Source organism: Varanus komodoensis, unplaced genomic scaffold (genome assembly GCF_004798865.1).
Source record: "Varanus komodoensis strain SLA01 unplaced genomic scaffold, ASM479886v1 scaffold11, whole genome shotgun sequence".
Taxonomy (NCBI): domain Eukaryota; kingdom Metazoa; phylum Chordata; class Lepidosauria; order Squamata; family Varanidae; genus Varanus; species Varanus komodoensis.
Window position 1 is genome coordinate 22402814 of NW_025335317.1, and position 20322 is coordinate 22423135.

Below are 20322 nucleotides of genomic sequence, written 5' to 3' on the forward strand. Positions count from 1 at the left end.
AACTGTCCAGAGACTCATCCTGACTAATGGGAGGTATATAAATTAATTAAATAAATGATACTTGTTTTAATGTATTTGTTTCATTTTTTCTTTTCATTTTTGGGCATATTATGTAGCAGTTAAGTATGGAACTTTCGTTCCATCAGTGAGTGGATCTTGGGATATCAAATGCCTGACAGTCTGCACTTATCAGAATACATCCTACTAGATCACTTCTTAACTTTTTGATGCTGAGACCCTTACATCATTTGACCTTTTGTGACTTCTTTTTCTCCTCTGCCTAGTTAAACTGGAGGCAAATAACTAGTTCTCTCCAGCTGCCACCACTCACACCACTGCCAAATATCAATTTTCAGCATTAACCAAGAATGCCTAAAGAGCTGCAACATGTAGAAAAATCTCTGCTGAAGACCTGACAACCCAATCTACTCCCCTCTGATTTCCTAGGTGGCCTTTTCCCTTTCCCAGCAATTTCAAAAGGCTTTCTGGTTTTTGTACTGTTTTTCTCCATTCAGAAAGGTTTAAATGACTTTCCTAAGGAAATTAGAACTTTACAATATGCTGGTAGTTTTGGTCCTGCCCTTTCACTCCACACACCACTGGAATGTATACCCCTGAAAAGATTGCTGAAACCAAGATGAGACAGCTTCTTCATCCTCTAATAGACTAGCAGCCCCATCCAAGCAATGTTTAGTGAGAAGTCTTCTTACTTTCAGTGAGAGTTACTTCTAAGAAGATATGAATAGGATTTCATTGTAAATGGTTTATTGTGGAATGAGTTATGCTGAAAAACAACCTACTTCCTCAGCTGTGGAAAGAGATGCAACCATTGCTGGTGTTTTCAGTGGTATCCCACTTAATAGGAAACACATTGGTCATCCAGCAGTACCACTGGCAGAATGGTTTCCATGTCCAAACGTCTGACCATGTGCATTCCCTTTGATTTCCTTCAAGTAAATGGACACAGGATGGCAACCACATAAGAAACCTACTATTCTTTATCTCTGCAGCTAGCTGCTACCGATTTTTTTTCCTATTAAAATGAGACTGGTTCACTGTAGATTTTGCAGTGGTAGAATAGTGGAAAAATCTTGCATAATAACATCTTAATTTAATATACAGACTTACCCTACTAAAGAAGGGTAACATTAAAAAAGCAAAGCAAGTGTGCTGTTTCTTGTTTTGAACAGTTACCAATTAACACAGGCTTAGATGCAACCTAATTAAAAAATGTCTTGTGCTTGCACTGTCAGCTTATTTTTTTTTCTCCCTCTTCAAAAGCTTTTCACAATCTTAATCAGCAAAAACCTAGGGAATACTTTCTTGACTTTGGGGTAGAGGTGAATAAGAGTCAGCTTAGCAAAGTAAAGGAGAGAAATGAAATGAGAGTTTCAGTCTGAAGCATTAATGTGTTTTCACTTGTGGCAGGGAACCTCCAGAGTTTTGGTTCAGATAAGCTCAGATGCTTATCTGAAAAGCAACTCCAGGTGGTACTTACCTTCACCTAATCCTGCAGTAAAATAAACTCTGGTGACTCCTCAGTGACCCCTCTTGCCCCATTGCCCCTTCAGGATGACTTCAGAGCTGACTTTCATGGTCTTTTTGAAGAGCAAGCTTGGTTCCTCAGCCACCTGCTTTTCTCTCTCCTTAGCACCCCACATGACCTTCCCAACTAAAGAAATACCTTTAGGGAATGGCATCTTGGCAGAAAAGAGGATTGAGAGTAATAAAAGGCATGTGATAACATTTCTAGTGCTGTAGAATCTAATACAAAAACCCTTTTTTCTGAATACAGGACAGAAAATGGATCCCTAATGGAAGGTTGTCTAGAGATGGCTTTCCAGAGTATAAAAGTAGCTTCTACTTTCTACACAAAACTGCAGTTCATACACCAGCAATTGGGCTATGCTTTTGTTTATTGCCTTTGTTACGGTTGCCTTCTGTACTTCCTGACATAGCATGGAAGTAGTGTGTTGAAGCCACTGAGAATTATAGTTTGCTTATAAAAGCCATGAGAAGAAGGCAAGATTCAAGCTGGCATCCTATTAAAATGGTTTATTGGAGGGGCGGTAGGTCAAGAAGCCAAACATCTTTCTATAAAAACATAATCAATGGCAACAGAATACAGTCTGTTTCCCTACTGTGATATTTTAAATCTTTGTTTAGAAGGACTATTTGACTCAAGAATCATTAGGTTCTCCTTCTCTCCTCGTCATTATACTGCCACAATCCCAAGCCTTCTTCAACAGAAAAGTCCAACTCCCAACAGGATCTGTCCCTCTCTAAGCGTTCTTCAATGTGTCCTCGGTGGTCTTCGGGAAACGTTGCTCTGGAAAAAGCCTCCCAACATCTATCATCTGCCGCTGATGGTTGTTGGAAGATTTTAATCCCATCACCACCACAGCAACGTTGTATTCATTGGGATGGGTTGAGCACGAAGCCTCACCCCATCCAAGTGCTCTTGCTCATGCTCACCGGGAGGAGGAAAGGCTTTGCATTGCCCCAGTCTCAGCAATCCTGAGCAACCCCATGAAGATGCATGGGGGTGGTGTTCTTCACACATCCTCTTTCCATTAGTCTTGGTTATGCTAGAAAACAGAGCACACAAAAGGAAGCATACCCATCTGCCCTGTTTTCTAATTAAATTGGTTCTGCTCGGAAAGAGAATGCTACTCTTGTGTGCTGTTTCCCAGCAGAATTAGCCTCATAGCATGACTCTCCCCATTTACTTTGTGTGGCACAGGTGGGGGCAGCATGGGCATTAAGGGGGTAATTGTGGGGCCAGAATCCTTGAGGTGAGCTGCACATGCAGCCTCTAAGAGCCACATGTTTTCCACCACTTTTATAGAAGGATCACTGTCCCCTTTAAGGTCACCAGTACATCTTAAGACTTCCTAAGTAGGAATTGCTTGGCACGCTCAAGTCTGGGTACAACTCTGAAAACAGTTGATAAGCCTTGGTGGGTTCATCCATGCTACAAATGCTTTGCACTACTCATGTGAGCTGGCTGTGTTTGGATGAAAGTTCAGCTACCATCTGTGGGAATACTTCCAAGTAAGCAAGTTCTTAAAGAATTACTGGTACAGATCATAACTGACATTTTGAGCAAGGCTGAGCTTCCACTCCACCATCCTTTATATGTTCATATTTCACCTGATACTTTCTGCTGCTTGACCATCCATAGTACATCCAACCATAGTTTATCTACAAACCAGAACTAGAAATCACCATGAAATTATGGTTTTCAGTTCTCAGCTATGCAAACAATAGTGTTCTGACTTAGACAAATATGGCTACATTGTAGTAAAGAGAAATACAAATGTGTGTGTGTGTGTGTGTGTGTGTGTGTGTGTGTGTGTGTGTGTAACAGAAGCATCACAAGTTTGGGGGTTGTTTGGGTTATTATTTTGGGTTATTTTATGCCTAGGCATGTTTTGGTTATAAAAAGAAAATTGTAAAAGACAGGTGGCTGAAACTTGGGAACATTGTTTACTTCTGTCGAGGTGACAATATAGTGTGAGCCTGGGAAAATGCACTAAGAGAGCATTCATATTGCTGGGAAAATACTGCTTCTTTGATATATTAACAGCCTGTGATAATAACATATTAGGTAATTTTTGCATGTTGACTGCTGGAGTGCACCAGAGAATTTCAGAAAAAGATCAGTCTATGTTTATGGACTACAAAGCCTTTGATTGTGTGGATCACAAGAAGCTATGGATAGTCCTAAAAGAAATGGATGTGTCTTGGCACTTGATTGTGTTGATGTTGGGGGTGTATCATGGACAAGAAGCTACTGTTAGGATAAAATATGGAGAAACAGAATGTTTCCCCAAAGGCACAGGTGTCAGAACGGGATGTATTTTATCTTCCTCTTTGTTCAAATTGTATGCAGAACATAACATAATGAAAGCTGGATTAGAATCAGAAGGAGGACGGAAAATTGGTGGAAGACACAATAATTTAAGATCTGCAGATCTACCTAATGGTAGAAAGTAGCGATGACTTGAGATGACTCCTGACAAAAGTGAGAGAAGAAAGGACAAAAGCAGAATGGCAGCTGAATAATAAGAAAACAAAAATTGTGACCACAGGAGCATTACAGAACTTTACTGTTAGCAATGAAGAAATTGAAATTGTGAAATATTTCACATAGCTTAGTCATCAGTTCAAAGGGATTCTGTAGCAAGGAATACTGAGACTTGGAAAGGCAACAGTGAAGGAAATAGAAAAGTTTATCAAGCATAAGGATGTTTCACTGAAAACCACCAAGATCAATATATGGGTGTGAAAGTTGGGCAGTGAAGAAAGTTGACAGGAAGAAAACTAACATTTATTTATTTATTTATTTATTAACATGCTTGAAACATGGTGCTGGGGGATAGGTTTTCACTGAGGGGGACAGGATAACCCTCTATAAGTACCTCACAGGCTGTCACAAAGAGGAAAGTCAAGATCTCTTCTTGCTGTTGTCAGAGTGTAGGTGACAGAATAATCAATTCAAGTTGTGACAGCCCAGATTCAGGCTAGACATCAGGAAGGGCTTCCTCACTGTCAGAGCAATACCTAGAGAGGTGGTGGGCTCTCCCACACTAAAGATGTTCAAAAAGAGACTGGACAGCCATGTGAGTGGGATGGTGTGATGTGGTGTCCTGCAACAGCAGGGGTTTGGACCCAGCAGCCTTCAAGGTCCCTTCCAACTCTACAGCTCTGTGATTCTATGAAATATCCTGGACAGACAGAAAAACCAACAAGTGGGTCATAAAGCATCAAGCCAAAGCTTTACCTAGAAGCAAAAATGACAAAACTGAGGCTGTCATACAGACACATAATGAGAAGGCAAGACTCATTCGACAAGGCAATCATGATAGGGAAGGGCAAAGGCCCAGGAAGAAAAGGAAGATGGATAGACTCCAGAGAGGAAGCCACAGCCTAGAAAAACTGATTGGGGCTGTCATAGACGGGACAATGTGGAGGTCTTTCATTCATGGGGTCACCATAGATTGGAGATGACTTGACAGACAATTGTTATACTTTCCATTAATTGAACTGCTCACAAAAGTGCAGCTGCATATTTTTATCAGATTTTCTTGGTGTGCAGCACCACACACCTTTATATGGAAGCAAGTTCCATTGATTTCAGTGGGGGTTTCTTTCAATTCACTGTGCAAACTCTTGCCATGCTAATGATCAACAATGTAATTGTGGATTTAAACCAAATATGGTCATTTATTTATATCATTTTTATAATTTATTTACAGCTTCTTAATCTTTCTAAGCTGTCACATAGATTCTGTCCACAGAAATGTAATTAATGAAATGAAAATGAATGTATTATGCTTCAGAAAATAGGCAATATTCAATATCGAAATAGTTGCATTATACCTGATGAGAATGGGGTGGGATTGATTTCTGAAGCACACAGTTTTCTTGAAAATGCCTACTTTTCAAAAGTAAAAAAGTCCCCTGTTTCGTTTTGTACAGAATGCCAGGTTTCCTCTGGACTGTAATATGCACTGTTGAGCTATAAAAACCTAAAAATAGAGTTTTATGGAGAAATTGCTTTGCGACTTTTTAGCAGAGGCAGCGTTACACCTCCCAGAAGTGTACTAATGGTAAAGCAAGATATCCCTGCATTCTTCATCAGTGCAAATGATATCTAGCATGCTTGAGCATCATTTAGCATGCTTATCTAGAGTGCAGTAAGAAGATTCCAACTTGTATTACATCTGCATTTTTCAGGTTTAGGATTCAATGTATACTTCAGGAACAGTTCTGCTAACTTTTTTCACTAACAAAAAGTCAATTTGTAGAACAGCAGCAATTTCATATATTTCAATATATTCATGTTCTATTTGATCTTTGGATGCATGCAACAATTTCCTGACTAGGAATGGGGTAACCTTCCATTTTCGACATTTGTTCTGATCATATTTACTACACTTTGAGATTGTTTTATTTATTCCCTTGGTAGTGGTTATATCCTGATTCTGTTTGCATCTTTCTTCTTTGCTTTTGCTGCCATTATATCTGATTACCAACAGCTGTCCATAAGGTTTGATTACGGTGTCCTGATCCTAAGTTTGTTACATCTACAGATGTTACAGCTGTAAACAATCTTGTTGAGGATAGCAGTCAATCAGATTAAATGGCAGTAAGACTAAACAAGGCTCAGAAAGAAGAAAATGCCACCAAAAATAGTTACAAAGAAAAATGTGAAGAGGGGCAGGAATTGGTGGGTTTTGTTTGTTTGTTTGTTTGGTAATTAGTTCTGTTGTGCCAAATATGCTAACTGACATTGAAGACTGTGGTATACCTCAAACTAGCAACAGTCCTTGAACTTGCCATTCTCATAATGGTTTTTTATGTATTATTTTTAATGCGGAAGGTTTCTGGATGGAAAGCTGCTAGATATCAATAAAGAGTTCCAGCCATACCTGGGGCAAGGGGGACGTATTTTGGAAATCCGCACTCCAGATGTGGTGGCCAACGTCAAGAAACAGGCACAAGCAGTTGGCTACACAGAAGGGGCATTGCTGGCTCTGGCTGTCATTATCATCCTTTGCTGCATGCCTGCTATTTTAATAGTCATGGTCAGCTACAGACAGTAAGTACCATTTTCTTTTAATGCAGAGTATGGAACACCTGTTACACACACACATGGTAGTAAACCTGTTTGCACGTCCTACAATTTTCAGTCTTTTTTCCATCATACATAAGTGAGGCTCCATACCACTTTTCATTGCAGAGCAGTAAAACATTTGTTTATTAAGAAGGTTTCCCCCCACCCCTCTTTGGTCTGGATCATGCCAAACAAAAGCAAGTTGACATGAACAACTTGACTGACTGACTAATACAATGAGATGAGAATGAATAATGCATCATCATGAGGAATGTTTAGCTAATCAATTCTAAAAGCCATAATTTAACTGAGTCAGCAGTGGTACCCCTTAAAAATTACCATTGTGCTTTGATAGTGGTTTTTTGTGGGAATCTCCCATGCTGGTAGTATAACATTAATATTTTAATAAATAAACATTTAAAGGCTCAGCCACGCTGATCATGCAGGCCCTTTCCATTAAGTGAAACTTGCAAAGGTCTATAGGCAACTTTTGGTAGGGGAGAGGCATAAGGTATTGGTGGGGAGGGTAGAAACCAGCAGCATGTGGTGTCAAAAGCCGTGGTAGATGGAACCATGACAAAAGCGGGTGGGTCACCCTAATTCTGCCACCACTTTCCCCCTTTTTTCCTTCCTTTCTTCCTTCCTATCCAGCACTGCCAGAGAAGGTTCAGGTCATGCGCTCTGGACTGAGCACTTTCAAGAGTAATCTGAGGGCTGCAGGTCACCCTCTCTGCTATAGACAAACGAGTGGGCAGGGCTCTGGGCATAAAGCTGAATGCCAGGGTTATCTTTCTAACTTTCAAGGCTTCTGTTGACCAAATGGAGAATTCACCGCAGCTGAGGCACTTGTCATAACCCTGCTGGAATACATAATAAGCTTTGGTGGATTTGAAATCCACTAGAACCCCTTTGGCACAATGTGCTGTACTGGATTCGTAGCCTACCAAAGTGTTTCCTACCTTCCTCTATGCAGAAGGAATAGTTCAGGCTCAGTACATTCTAAATTCCACTATTTCCCCTCCTCAGCAAGAGCAAGGGGAAAATTCTGATGTTCTAGCACAGAAATGGAGAGAAGGTCCATGGCTCACTGGTGGTTAATATTCTTTGCATGTTTAAAGTTTTTCCATCAGACTCATGCCACTGGGGTTAGACTAATGAACCAAGGGCTTCTATCCAGATCTTCTTGCCCCTTTGATTTCCTCTCTCTACCTCATTTTCCTAGAAGGGTTCTTGAGATGTTTTCTCGTTTGGAATGGTATGCAATTCTCAGTATATGGATCCACTTCCTGCAGGGAACTGCCACAGAAACAAGTGTCCTGCATCACAGCATAAGCAAGGCAGACTGATGTCCTTGCCCACATGCTACGTCACGTCCATGTTCTAGCTCCCCTCAGAGATCAATGAACAGATTAGGAGCCTGCAGGAACATGTTGGGCTTGCTCTGTCTCCTCAGTGGTGTCCCACACATGACAGGCTGAGTCATGAAAACTCTGGAAAAGGACTTATGAGTTCCATAATATCCACATTTTCCTTTAGGACAGAGTGTCTGTTCTTTGTATTTCCTAGCCAAAAGCAAAAGTTCTGAGAACAGTTCAACCCATGGGCTGTGAGCTGTATTTAAACAATACAGGAAACATCTGTTTTCCTCTTCTTTTAGCTTTCTTATTCCTTCAGCACCATATACCCCCTTTAAAAAAAAACTGTTCAACTTTGCTACTTAGTGCAAAGATTATAGCTGAATGAACATAATTGTTGTCATTGGTGCACATAAAGTGGAAACATTAAGACTGGCTTTATATTAAAACTTTCTTGTGTGTCATATTAATATTTTTCAATACTTTCCAGCCTACTGACTGGCTTAATATTGAATGAATTAATTTTTGCAGCTTATACAAAAAGAACAGTAAAGTTAAATGAATTTTATATTGCTTATTTTCCAGTGTGAATTAACATTGTTGTAGCACTGCCCAGAGCCTACTTGTAAATAATCCTAGAAATTATCAGTGCTCTTTTCTAGTTAATGACACCTTTAAAATTTCAGTATCCTGTACAAAAGAAAGTAATTATGAGCCAAAGTTTATGAATTAATCATAGGAGGGTGGCACATTCATAATAGACCCCATTATTATTTCTGTAATATTCTATGTATAATTTAAAATCAGGAGAAAATTATAAAGTGTACTTCTTATTGGGTTGCCAAACTTTTATAGTCATAATTCAAGTTAGATAGCTGTTTTCATAATTGGCTTTGAAGAGACTGTGTTTAACTAATAATTACTTTTTTCCCTTGCAAATCATTTTTATAGAGTATACAGTGATAACAAAAACATAAGTATGGATCAGACATGATCCATCCCTTTCTGTGTGCAATGCTTTGGAATTTCTCAGGGCATTTTGCAGCTTTCCCGTCCCTTCCTGTCCATAGGCTGATGTAGCAGTGTCTAGGGTAGCTACTCAATGTCACCAGAAGAGGAAATGTGTCACCAAAAAATAAATAAAAGAGGGAAGAAATCTGTATGTACTGGGTTTATGTGTGTGCATGCACCTTTGAAAATAATAACCAAATAAAAATACAATATATCTCAACAGAGTAAGAAAGTGACCATGTGACCTGCGTGCCTTGCACAGCCTGATTTTCACATGGTAACTGTTGGTATACAACTTGAAGAATCCAGCTGTAGCTTCTGATGATTCTTTGGGCAGATGTCATTCTACTAATTCAGAAAGCACTTGCTGAGTTTCACTGAATCTTTAAGTTGCACAAATGGCTGCAGTTATGCTTGTGCTACCAGGTTGTACAACTGGTTGCCTTACAGTTTGCATAAGCAGCATAGCCAACCAGTTACAAAAGTTATGTACATGCAATGAACAACTGCTCCTGCCCACATGCAACTTTACTTGGATTCTTCTCATGCCTCATTCAGAACCTCGAGTCTGCTCATGGAAAATCATTTGCACTAACAGAAAGACACATTTGGCTACAGCCCACAATCTTTAAGCTGGGCTGGATAGTCCTTCAGTGAAAGGTGATCTTCAAGAAGAGGACTGTCTTGTGACAGCCCTTCAGATATGTACCTAAGTAGAGTGCATGACCTTCTTAACCAATGCACTGGTGGAGAGTAGGACACTTGATGGAAGGTAGGAGAGGTCTCCTTCTGAAGGCAGTGGCTCTGTATCTGGCACTGCACGTTCCCCAAAATGTCCACCTGGGGATCAGAAGGTAGGATAAGTTTCCGCAGCCTTCTGTGGAGAAGAAATAGAGGGTGACATGTTGCTCTTTAATTAATAGATTATTTGATTTTATGTATAAATATAGAGCTGACCTCACCCCATTAATCATATTAATTCTAATCTATAAGGGCTTCGTCATATGTATGGCTGGCTGGAGAATGCTGGGACCTATGGTCTCTAGGCATCATTGAGATGAGCAGGTGTAGGGTTTTGGAACTTGGAGGTTGGAAATTGAGCTGCAGCTTCACAGCTAGAAATCTTTGCCCTTCCCCACCAACGCATCCGGCACTGAAAGAACGGCACGGCCTCCCTTTCGAAGATCAGATACTCATCCTTGGAGAGAGAGGGTTGCATGAAGAGGAGGGAAGGAGAGTGGGGCCACCAGAAAACGAAGGCTCCTGGCACAGCTCCAGCTAACTTCCTTCCTTTCAGAGCACTCAAGCAGCTGGGCAAAAGTTCTAGCTAATATTCATGGAGGGAGGATTAGTGGGAGATTATCCAAATACTCATAAGCCTCCAAGTTCAGGGGTTATGAGCACTATGGATACGATCAATAGGACTGTGCCCTTCAGGGATAAATTCATTAAGATTGCAGGCCTAATAAAATGCTGGGTCTAAGGTTCATGCCATATGAAGTTTATGCAAATTCACATTTAAACATTTTTCTAAGTGAAACTCACAACTTATCCTTTTTTTATTTCTGTCTTACCATCTGCATTGCAAAACAGATTTAAAGAGTAAGTATGCATTTTTGGCCTTCTTTCAAATGCCTTGTATATGAACGGTAATAATTGTGCTAAGGTTCACTTTGGATCCTTTCACAATTGAAAACAAGATGTCCGAGGGGGATCTACCTACTGTCAGTAGGACAGTACTTATAGCTTCAAGTCTGAGATTAAAAAGCAAAACCAGACTGATGATTCTTTCCAGGACCCCGTTAGTGCTCTGCTTCCATCTTGAATCTACCAGTTTCCCCACAGAGTCAGGGAAGGCTTGTTTGCCTGAGGCAAAGGAGAAGCTGGTGCCCCTTTGCCCATTGTGCATTAAGAAGCCAACTGAGCTGACAGAAGAATTTCCTTCCGATGGGGCAGTATTTCCTTCACTGCCTGGGGGCAGCAGGCTAGCTACGTGCGCCCTTCAGAGCAGCCCACACATGCGAAGATCTGTTCCCAACTCCCCACGTTGCCAGTCCATATGGCCCCCAGATGTTCCACCTGGGAGTCTGCAACCCTCTACATAACGGTGGGGCCAGCTCTGAGGGCTTCTGGTCACCCCTGGGTGTCTCACTTGAAGCTAGCAAGGTTTGTGTCTTATTTCTGGGAAGCTGACAGGATCTTTGCTTTTCAAATGCTGTTTTCAATCACTATGGAAGCATTTCAACAGAATAATGATAGTAAAAAACATACTATAAAACTGACAGACTTCAGAGGTTGTTCACATTTCAAAGAGAATGGCTTAATTGCATAGCCATTTTGTACCTTGAAATGTATAGGGTATAATCAGGATTGTATGTGTCATGGTTTGCTTCATTGTGCAAATGTGTGTGTAAAGAAAGGGAAATTTGCATGAGAAACCTGGTCTTGAACATGACCAGGGATGACAGAGCCATGAGCTGCCTGACATGTTATAGATACATTAAGAGTAAATCTCAATGTATGTAGCTAACACAGACAAACGAATATGTAGACAATCACATCAGTAGGACATTGTGAGGTAGACTAAGGCCTTTCTGATCTGCTACACAAACGTAAAGTCTTGCATAAAGCATAATTACTTAGAAATAATCTCTCCTGGAAAAAATGGGATGTGGTTCACATATTCATGCTGACATCTCTGAGGTATTAATTTCAAAGAGTTGCAGTTGATTCCGCTCTTCCAAATTTTCTAGGCAAGACTGAAAAATGATAGTTCTCTGAGTATCTCCAAAGAAGGCAGAATGAAAAAAAGGACCAGATTTTTGTTCTTTTTTGTCATATATTAAAATCACATTCTTAATATTGTAACCAATCTTGAGGTGAAAAGCTACAGTAAATTTATTTACTGTACTTTATTTATTTCATTTTTATGCTGCCTCATAGCTGAAGCCCTCTTGGTGGTTAGCACAAGCTGAAAAGACACAAAAAGACACAATTTAAAAGAACAAAACCATAATAGCAATTTACATAGCCATTTACTTTACTGTGCATAGCCATTGCTACCAATCTGATCTTGATTAGAGAACATTTTTGACACTTTTCATTTCTTCTCCATGCAATTTACCAAAGGAGACAAGCAGAATGTGCAAAGACAGCTCGGATCCAGATGGCCTTACCAGCTGGCAAACCAGCAAGTGCGCCTGCCAACAATCTCTATGAAGAACTTGGTGACAGCACTATGTAAGTCTTCAGTGCAATTTGAAATGCTGCTTATTGTTGGTATGTGAATCTTTTTTTTCCCTGAAGAAGAGAGGATAATTAAGAAAGGACTAATAATAATCAGGATCTTGCTCAACAGATAATGGAAAGTATATGACTTATGACTAATAAGCACAGTGTTTGTGCATATTTATGAAGAATGCATGTCTCTGATTGTTCTCATCTAGTCCGGGCTGATACTCTGTTTCAAGTCTATGTGAGTGTTTTCTTAATAGATGGCAATGGTGGAGAAAGAGTATTGTTAGTATACATCAACCAGTTTACTAAAAAGACTCTTATTCTTTTCTTTATTTTGTCCACTGCTGGTTAAGATCCTGAGTGCAAAATTCTAGTAATTGGTGGGAGACAGTATTACGAGAGAATGAGGGTTATTGTATGTTTGTACAGATGTTCCAAGTCTCGTATGTATCATTTAGACCATATGTTGCCCTAGTTAAAATCCTATATATGATACAAGCCAAAACCCAAACAGTACTCTGCAAGCACACTTTCCCCTTCATCTAACCCAACACTACATACTGGTAAGTGGGATGGAATTGCCCTTAGAAATGGAACCAAGCATCATTATGAGCAAAGAAATCAGCTAGAGATTTGTTTTAGATTAAAGGCCTTGGGATTTGCTTGGTTATGCCATAGCAAAACATCTTTCTTTGTTGTCCAACACATATGCTATACTTATAATTTGTTTATCTACATGAAGTTTAGGTTCATATGATACCTTCACATTTAAGTAATAGGTCCTCTGAAGAAGGCGCCTATTTCTGATTACTTTTCTGAATTCCCCTCATCACCCATTCTACTTTCAAGTTATGTTTAGTCTACCTTTAACATATATGATTAACATTTCATCATCTGTTTTGTTTCTCATTTCCCCTTATTTCTCTTTCGTGGGAATACATAGGAAACAGTAAGTAAATCTATGCCATTGTAGGTAATAACAAAGTAGTTAACTTAAAGAAAGAAATTAGAACTGCACTTATTTTCTTTTCCTAGTACTGTAGAATCTCACATCTAAATATTGTGGTTTCCTATTTTCAAAAGGAAAGTAGAAATAAAGGGCTAAAAACAATTGCACTATGTACAGACATCAGTCACTTAAAGTAAATAGATTCTATTCCATTCAACTTGTTTCCATGATTAGTACATTTCAAAATCGTGAAACAGGGAGGCTGCAGTGCTGGGATTTTTCACTTGCTGGAAACTCCATTAACGTCAACCAGACTAATCTCAATTAAACAGCATAAACTTCTCAGTCACCATCAAAGCGCAGCCTTATTCAGTTCATCATATTTGCAGTTAGGCTATGCCAAAATGGACTTCATAGCAGCGGGCATACATTCTAGTCTGCCAACCATTGTTCCTAAAATGCCATAGAAATAAAATGAGTACAGCTGGCACAGAAATACTACTTGGTGGACAGCTTCAAGTAAACATACTTTTCAACTGATGAAGTCTTCTTAGCCTCGTGGTGCATGGCACAACTGCCAAGGTGATGCCACTGAAAATGTTTGTGTAGTGACTTGTACCACTGCTGCAGACATGTTAGCAACAAGTACCCACAATATGCTTAGGTGGCCGCCTGGTCACACTTACACTAGTTTTAAACTGCTCAACTTGTTTATTGTATTTGAGGTTGTATTTTATGGCCCAGAGAGCTGGCTGTTGGTTGCCATAGATATATATTAAACAAACAAATACATAAACTAATAGAAAGGTTAGTGGAAGTTAAACAATGTATTGGAAAAATGTATAAAAGATCTATTTGTTCTACATTCCTAAAATAGTATCAACGTTAAGGTTTTGAGCCTTGAAACTCTACTCAGGTTTCTGTGTATTCTTCTTATATTGCTACAGTCATATTTATGTGTATTATTTAAATACTTAAATACCTAAAATATTTAATTAAAGTCGGAGCTTTACATTTTCCTTAAGTATATCAGTCCACCTGTTGCCAAGGCTGTGGTGTTTCCGGTGGAACATAGGTAACTTCTGTTACCATTATGACCATGATGTTGACTCTAGCCTATTAGTAATCTGAACATCCAGGTCCTCAGTTAATATCAGCAAACAATTGGGATGTGGGTGCTCCCATTCATTTCAGTGAAAGGTGCGGTTTGCAGCCTTGATTTGGCCATTCCACTGAAATGAAAAACCATGGAGACAGCCTTTGATGTGGCTGTCTCCACTTGTGCATCAGATCTCCTGCACATATAAGGCATAGTAGGACTGGGGTGATAGCAAATTTCCCTTCTGCTTTTTAGTATATATATATATGCCCAACATAACTCACTATAGCTTTCATTTGATTCCATTTCCTTCTTATTTCGGTGTATGGACATATTATATACATGGACCCACAAAGGAACCCACACAAAATGCTTGTCAGCCATGTCATTTTAGTCTTAGGAGAGCATTTCAATATCGACACAGGACTAACTTTTGTAAGGAATTTGTTTAAATTAGGACAATTAACTCTTGTGGGTCGAAATTTACCATTTTTATCTTCTGTGTATTTGCACTTCCCTTGGTGAAGAAGTGAATCACTTCCCTAAGTAACTAAATGAGTGCCTTTCCTTAGTAGTTTAATTACATATAGATTAATTACTATAGATCTAGATTCTTAGATAACCACAGAAGGCGTTAGACAGCACCGTGTTTGTTCGTTGCATTCAGATTCTATTTTCTCATGAGAATCAGTTTCCATGCATGCTTCCTTACCTGTGATTATCTTCTTTTCTTTCAAGTCTTTTTCTTCTCTACCATTTTCAACAAAGCAGGGGAAAAAAGTCAGTCTTAGAAGAAGGAGACCGTCAAAGAGCAATAAGCAACTTTGCTTCTCGTGCTATTGAGGCCCACAAGCAGTCTAATATCAATGGAACACTGAACAATAACCTTCCCAAATCTGCAAGTAATGTTACATATCTGTCTGATGAGAACCCATTAACAACTCAGAACCCTCTGTACATGGAGGGTGCACTCCAGGGTTCTTCCTATTCTGGGTTTCTGCAAGAAAGAAAGGATTTTCTGCCCCCCTTTTCTCCTAAAATGCTAGCCTTGAAAAATATTCTGTTGGGGTTCCCATTGGGGGACATTCATCGAGCATGGACTTTACCCACTCATCTTACCAGAAGACACATTTCTGATGCTTTGAGTAAGACAGTCATTATGGACCCAGTCCAATGGGAACAGGAAAGAATCAGAGCAGAGAACAACAGGGCCGAAATCCAGCACAGCAGAGCTGATATTAGCAGTCCAGTCTTCAAAAAGATCATTGGCACAAAGATATCAGTCAAAGAGAAGGCAAGACAGTTTGAGCAACAGGCTCTGCAGGAAATGAAGCAAGTGAAATCCCGAGATAGGAAGAGTTTTCATTCGCCAACCAGCAGCCGCTTCACCCAAGGCAGAGCGAGCACACTAGAATTGTCTACTGAAAGCTTCCTTCCATCACCAGTCCATCTTTCACCTTCTTTTTCATCCCTCTCACCCTCCTCTGAGGTTTCTGAACCTGAAACATCTGCAATACCTTCTGTAATCATCACTCATCATGATGCTCCTGAACCGTTATCTCCTCCACCAAGTCACAAACCTGCTCCTCCTTCTGTTAGGATAAAAATTCCAGTTTGCCAAACTCTTTTGCCTGCACAATCTAAAGTAGAAGCAGTGGAAAACATTCCGGACCCACCCAAAACCCCTCCTCCCCCACCTCCTCCTCCATCTTCACCCCTTCCACCACCAACTCCTCCCCCATTACCACCTCTGCTTCCTTCCCCCCGCAGCCTTTCCTTGTCTTCTTCCTCATCTACTGTAAGCACTCAGCTGTTGTCCCCTGCAAAACATGCCAAGTCACCTTCCAGGGAAGAAATGGAGTCATCTCAGGTTCTTGTGCCTGATGTCCCTGCCCCCCCTCGCAGGGAACTGAAAGGGATTCTTAAAAATATTCAGAATTTAGCAGATATTGAGAAATCAGTTGCTAATATGTATAGCCAGATAGACAAAAACCACATTCTACCAAAGCATATAGCCAAACTAAAGCCAGTTGCAACACCAGAACCGCCGAGGACTGAACCTGTGGCTGAGGCTGAGAACAGCCAACAGAATGGAAACTTGAACTGCGTTGTGGAGGAACTTGAAAAGCGATTCCCATCTCAGTCCACTGCATTATGACAGACCTGCAGGAGCGGATGTGTGTTGCTTGATCTATGCCCTGCCCCGTATGCAACGTGCTCCAGCCCCACGTACTCCAGATCCAATTCCAGACCATCACTGAGAGTTTTCCTCTTGTTTCCTTTCCTTATTCTTTCCCCCTTTCCTCCCTCCCTCTATGATTTGCAAATCCTGTGTAACACTCTTCTTATTTAGCTGCTCCACTTTGTTTCTGTAATATTTAAGTAATTCCCAGAGGGAATGCCATCTTTGTTTACTATTTCAAAAAGTACTGCTTTTTTCTCTTAATATGCTGTGAAAAGTTTTATGAGAAAAAGGAAGCATTTCAAAACTAAAAGCGGTGTGCTTAGAGACACACATTAGCGTTGCTGTAATGCTTGGTGTTGCCCTCCTCTCTCTCTCTCTCTCTCTCTCTCTCTCTCTCTCTCTCTCTCTCTCTCCCCCCCCCCCTTTGTGCTTCCTTTTGTTAAAAGATTTTGTATCAATAAGCAAAGTGACTCTCCTGCAGCACAAAACTGACAATGTGGCACTTTATTGCTTCCACATAAAAATGTTCACTGGGGAGAGATCTTAACTTTTCACTCTGAAATGTTGAATGTTGATGGAAAACAAGTGATAGGAGGAAAAACAGACTCAGCAAGAAGAAGAGAATAAAAGTGGGGGGGGGAGCAAAAGTTTTTACAATAACGTATCATCTTGTTCTGTAGATGGGTGCCAGAGGGGCAGCACTGTAGCTTTGATAAGGGTTCACCTATTTGTTGTTTCGTATGCTCCTCTCTTTTATCCACAGAATGCCTTTTATTGCTTTTTTATATACTGACACTGCATATTCTAAGAATTCACTTTTGTAATTGATTTTGTGTACAAAGAATTTTAAAAAACCTTTTAAAAGACAGTGTTTCTCCATTCCACATGCTCCATAACTCCATGTTTTCCTTTGGAGATTTTTTTATTCTGTCAAATCTAATAAAGTAATTTGAATCATTATGACAAAAAGAGGAGTTTCTAAATCTGAAGGGGAGGGTTGGTAGCCTAGAATTAGCTGGAGCTTCGCTTGTAATACTGTAATGACAGTTTTGTAAATATTGGTTACCTGGAGTTTGAATGTGTGGTGGTTAATGGAGGAAGAAATAATTTGGGCTAAGGGCCAAAGCAGATATGACTGGGGATCCATTATGATCTCGGCCATGCATCTGATGGAGCAGAGGCTGATTTTTTATGTATGTATGTATGTATGTATGTATGTATGTATGTATCAAAAGCTTTTCTATCCTGTCCCCTACAAACGTCTCAGGACAGCTTACATTAAATAAGTAGAATAAAACAAACCCACAGCATGGATCAGAGCTATGGCACTTGGAGAGCACATCCAACCCAAAGATGTCATTAAGTATATAGGAATAAAAAGACACTGAGAACTTCTCTACGTGAGAAGTTTGAGCCACTGCTTTACTGAGGCTTTTTCTTCCAGTTTCATTCCAGTAGGAAAAATGCATCCTTTATATGTCAACTGACTCTTGGGTTTTATTTCTTGGCCTTTCAGTATATTCTATTAAACAGACACACGGTGGTGCTGTGATATAATTTCACGTATAATGGGTTTGTGACTTTTAGTGAGGCTGTGCTGCCTGTTTGTTTCTAACTTGAATTTGAATTTAAATGTTAACGGCTGACTTTTCTTGCTCTTAAAAGAAAAAAGGCTGGAAAACTTGGGAGAGGCTGTGGAGGATGACAAAGTTGCAAAGAGGCTCCAGAGGTTTTCATGAGTGAAGGATTGTTCATGCATGCATAAATAATAGAAATAGAAAACTTTAAAAGCTTTTTATCAAATTTATCTGCTTTCTGTTCTGCAGCTAATGGTTTAAGAAAAGGAGAAAGCCCTCTGTTACAGCAGCATGGCCCCCAGTATACTTCCACACACGTTTTTAAACAAATAACAAGATGTAGCACACCTAGCTTTGTCCGAAAAGGCATTCCTCCCTCTCCCTGTTCAAATTAAAGAACACTGTTAATGTTGTTGTTTAAGATTTGTGTGTGTTAATGAACACTGCCAAAGTCTGGCATTTGGAGTGAACTTTTGAAGCTTAAAACCAGCTTGTTGGGCCAATATTATCAGTCATGCGCAGGCAAGTAATTACAAGGGCACTGTAGTTAAGAGTCTAAAAATATGCTGTGATTCTTTGGAGGCTGACTTTTACTCCAGCAGCACTTGGGACAAGTATGGATAGCTCAATCAAAAACTGCTGAAGGTAGATTCTATTTTGTCCCAGAGCCAAGCACCGTGAACTTTATCACTTGAGTTCTGCTGACACATTTGAAATGTTTTGTACCTAATAAAGTCCCCCATTCAAGATAGAGCTGATTTCAGGTCCAGCATAAGTCATGAGTAGCAATAATAGCCAAACATGTAGGGAGTACAGTAATCAATCCATTTTCTTTTTTGTGCTATTACAGAAATTTAACAGTTTAGAGCACTCTGAGTGGAGCAGAAACTCATGAGATAAAAGCTTAATAAATCTTTAAGCTTCAGCTTGTTTGATTTCATTATTTCAGAATGTCTCTGAAATGGAAAACAATGCTGTAGAGCCAGCTAAATTGTCAAGTTTTACAGGCATACATTGTCTTGACCTATCTGTTCCTTTGCACCAGGAAGACTCAGCTGTTCCAAGAAGGTCAACCTTACAAGACAGTGCTGAGTTTTAATCTGGTAGAATTTCAGCAGTTATATCTTAGACTTTGGAGGGTTCCTTTCCATGGGAAACCTGCCCACAGTCCACACCCCAGCCCATGATCGAGGTGACCTTTTACCAAGGGGAGGTGTCACAGACCATGACAAGCTCCTGCTATGGTGTGTACCATTTGCATAGTTCTGTGCACCCCAGGAAATGGTGCTGGCACACATCCGGGAAGCTGCAGCCCTGTGATGTTGCTCCAGGAACAACTCCTGGAGAGGAGAGGGTGTGTAGGCCTCCTTCCGCTTTGATTTGGATCCAGCCCAGAGACATCTGCTTAAAAAGCTGTGATGATACTGCCTCTTACCAACTTTCATTGCTGCAGGGAATGCAAAAACCATGTCAGTCAGTCTCACCAGGTAAAATTCCTTCTCAAATGGCAGCTGGCCCATAATCTGTAGCAAGGAACCTATGCTCAAAGAGTATTTGTTTATTTAAAATTGTTATATGCCATCTCAATACTAAAAGTCTGTGGATGGCTTACAAAAACAGAAAACCAAAAACAAGTCTATCATAACAATGACAACACACGGCCCACTGCATCTGATCAGATAAAAACAAGGATAAAACCAATTAAATATTGGGAGAATAAAAAGGGTAGATGCATTGGCCAATTCCGCAGCAGTCAGTGCACAGTGCTCTCTTTGATGGAGCTGAGGGAAGCACCACAGCTGGAAATTGTGCGAGCAAAGCCAGAACTACTACTTTTTTCCTACCATAGCCATCTGCACCCCAGCACAAACCTGGGACATTCAGGGGCTTCAGCTTAATGCCAGAAGATACAGGGCAGGGTGTACATGGTCTGTTTGAGGCAGAAGCCATCAAAGAGTTCTGATGCTGCAGTATGAGTACATTCCAAGCTGCGTACAGAATGCAGCTTCTATAAAAATGGAACTTAGTGAAAGTGAGAACTTAGGAAGAGCGAGAATTTCAGTTTAGTTCATTTTTGACAAGAATTTACCAACATGTCTTCACATTTGGGATGGAAAGCATTTTATTTTTAAAAATATTGAATGTGAGAGGAAACAGAAACATAGAAACAGAGCGAGTCAGAAGGGGTCTCCCAGGCCATCTAGTCTGACCTCCAGCACCAGCCAGCTCCACTCACGGCATGCCCACCATGTGCATGTCCAGCCTATCTTTGAACACCCTCACCGAT

The 20322-nt window shown here is 40.2% G+C and overlaps 1 protein-coding gene across 1 annotated transcript in view; it reads left to right on the forward strand.

The window, feature by feature from the left end:
- PCDH15 (protocadherin related 15) overlaps positions 1 to 20322 on the forward strand; it is a 405567-nt gene that overhangs the window by 365659 nt on the left and 19586 nt on the right. Inside the window, exons 31-33 of the mRNA XM_044420577.1 lie at positions 6389 to 6607; positions 10582 to 10590; positions 12118 to 12228. Of these exons, the coding sequence (XP_044276512.1) occupies positions 6389 to 6607; positions 10582 to 10590; positions 12118 to 12228 (339 nt within the window). The remainder of the gene's footprint in view (positions 1 to 6388; positions 6608 to 10581; positions 10591 to 12117; positions 12229 to 20322) is intronic.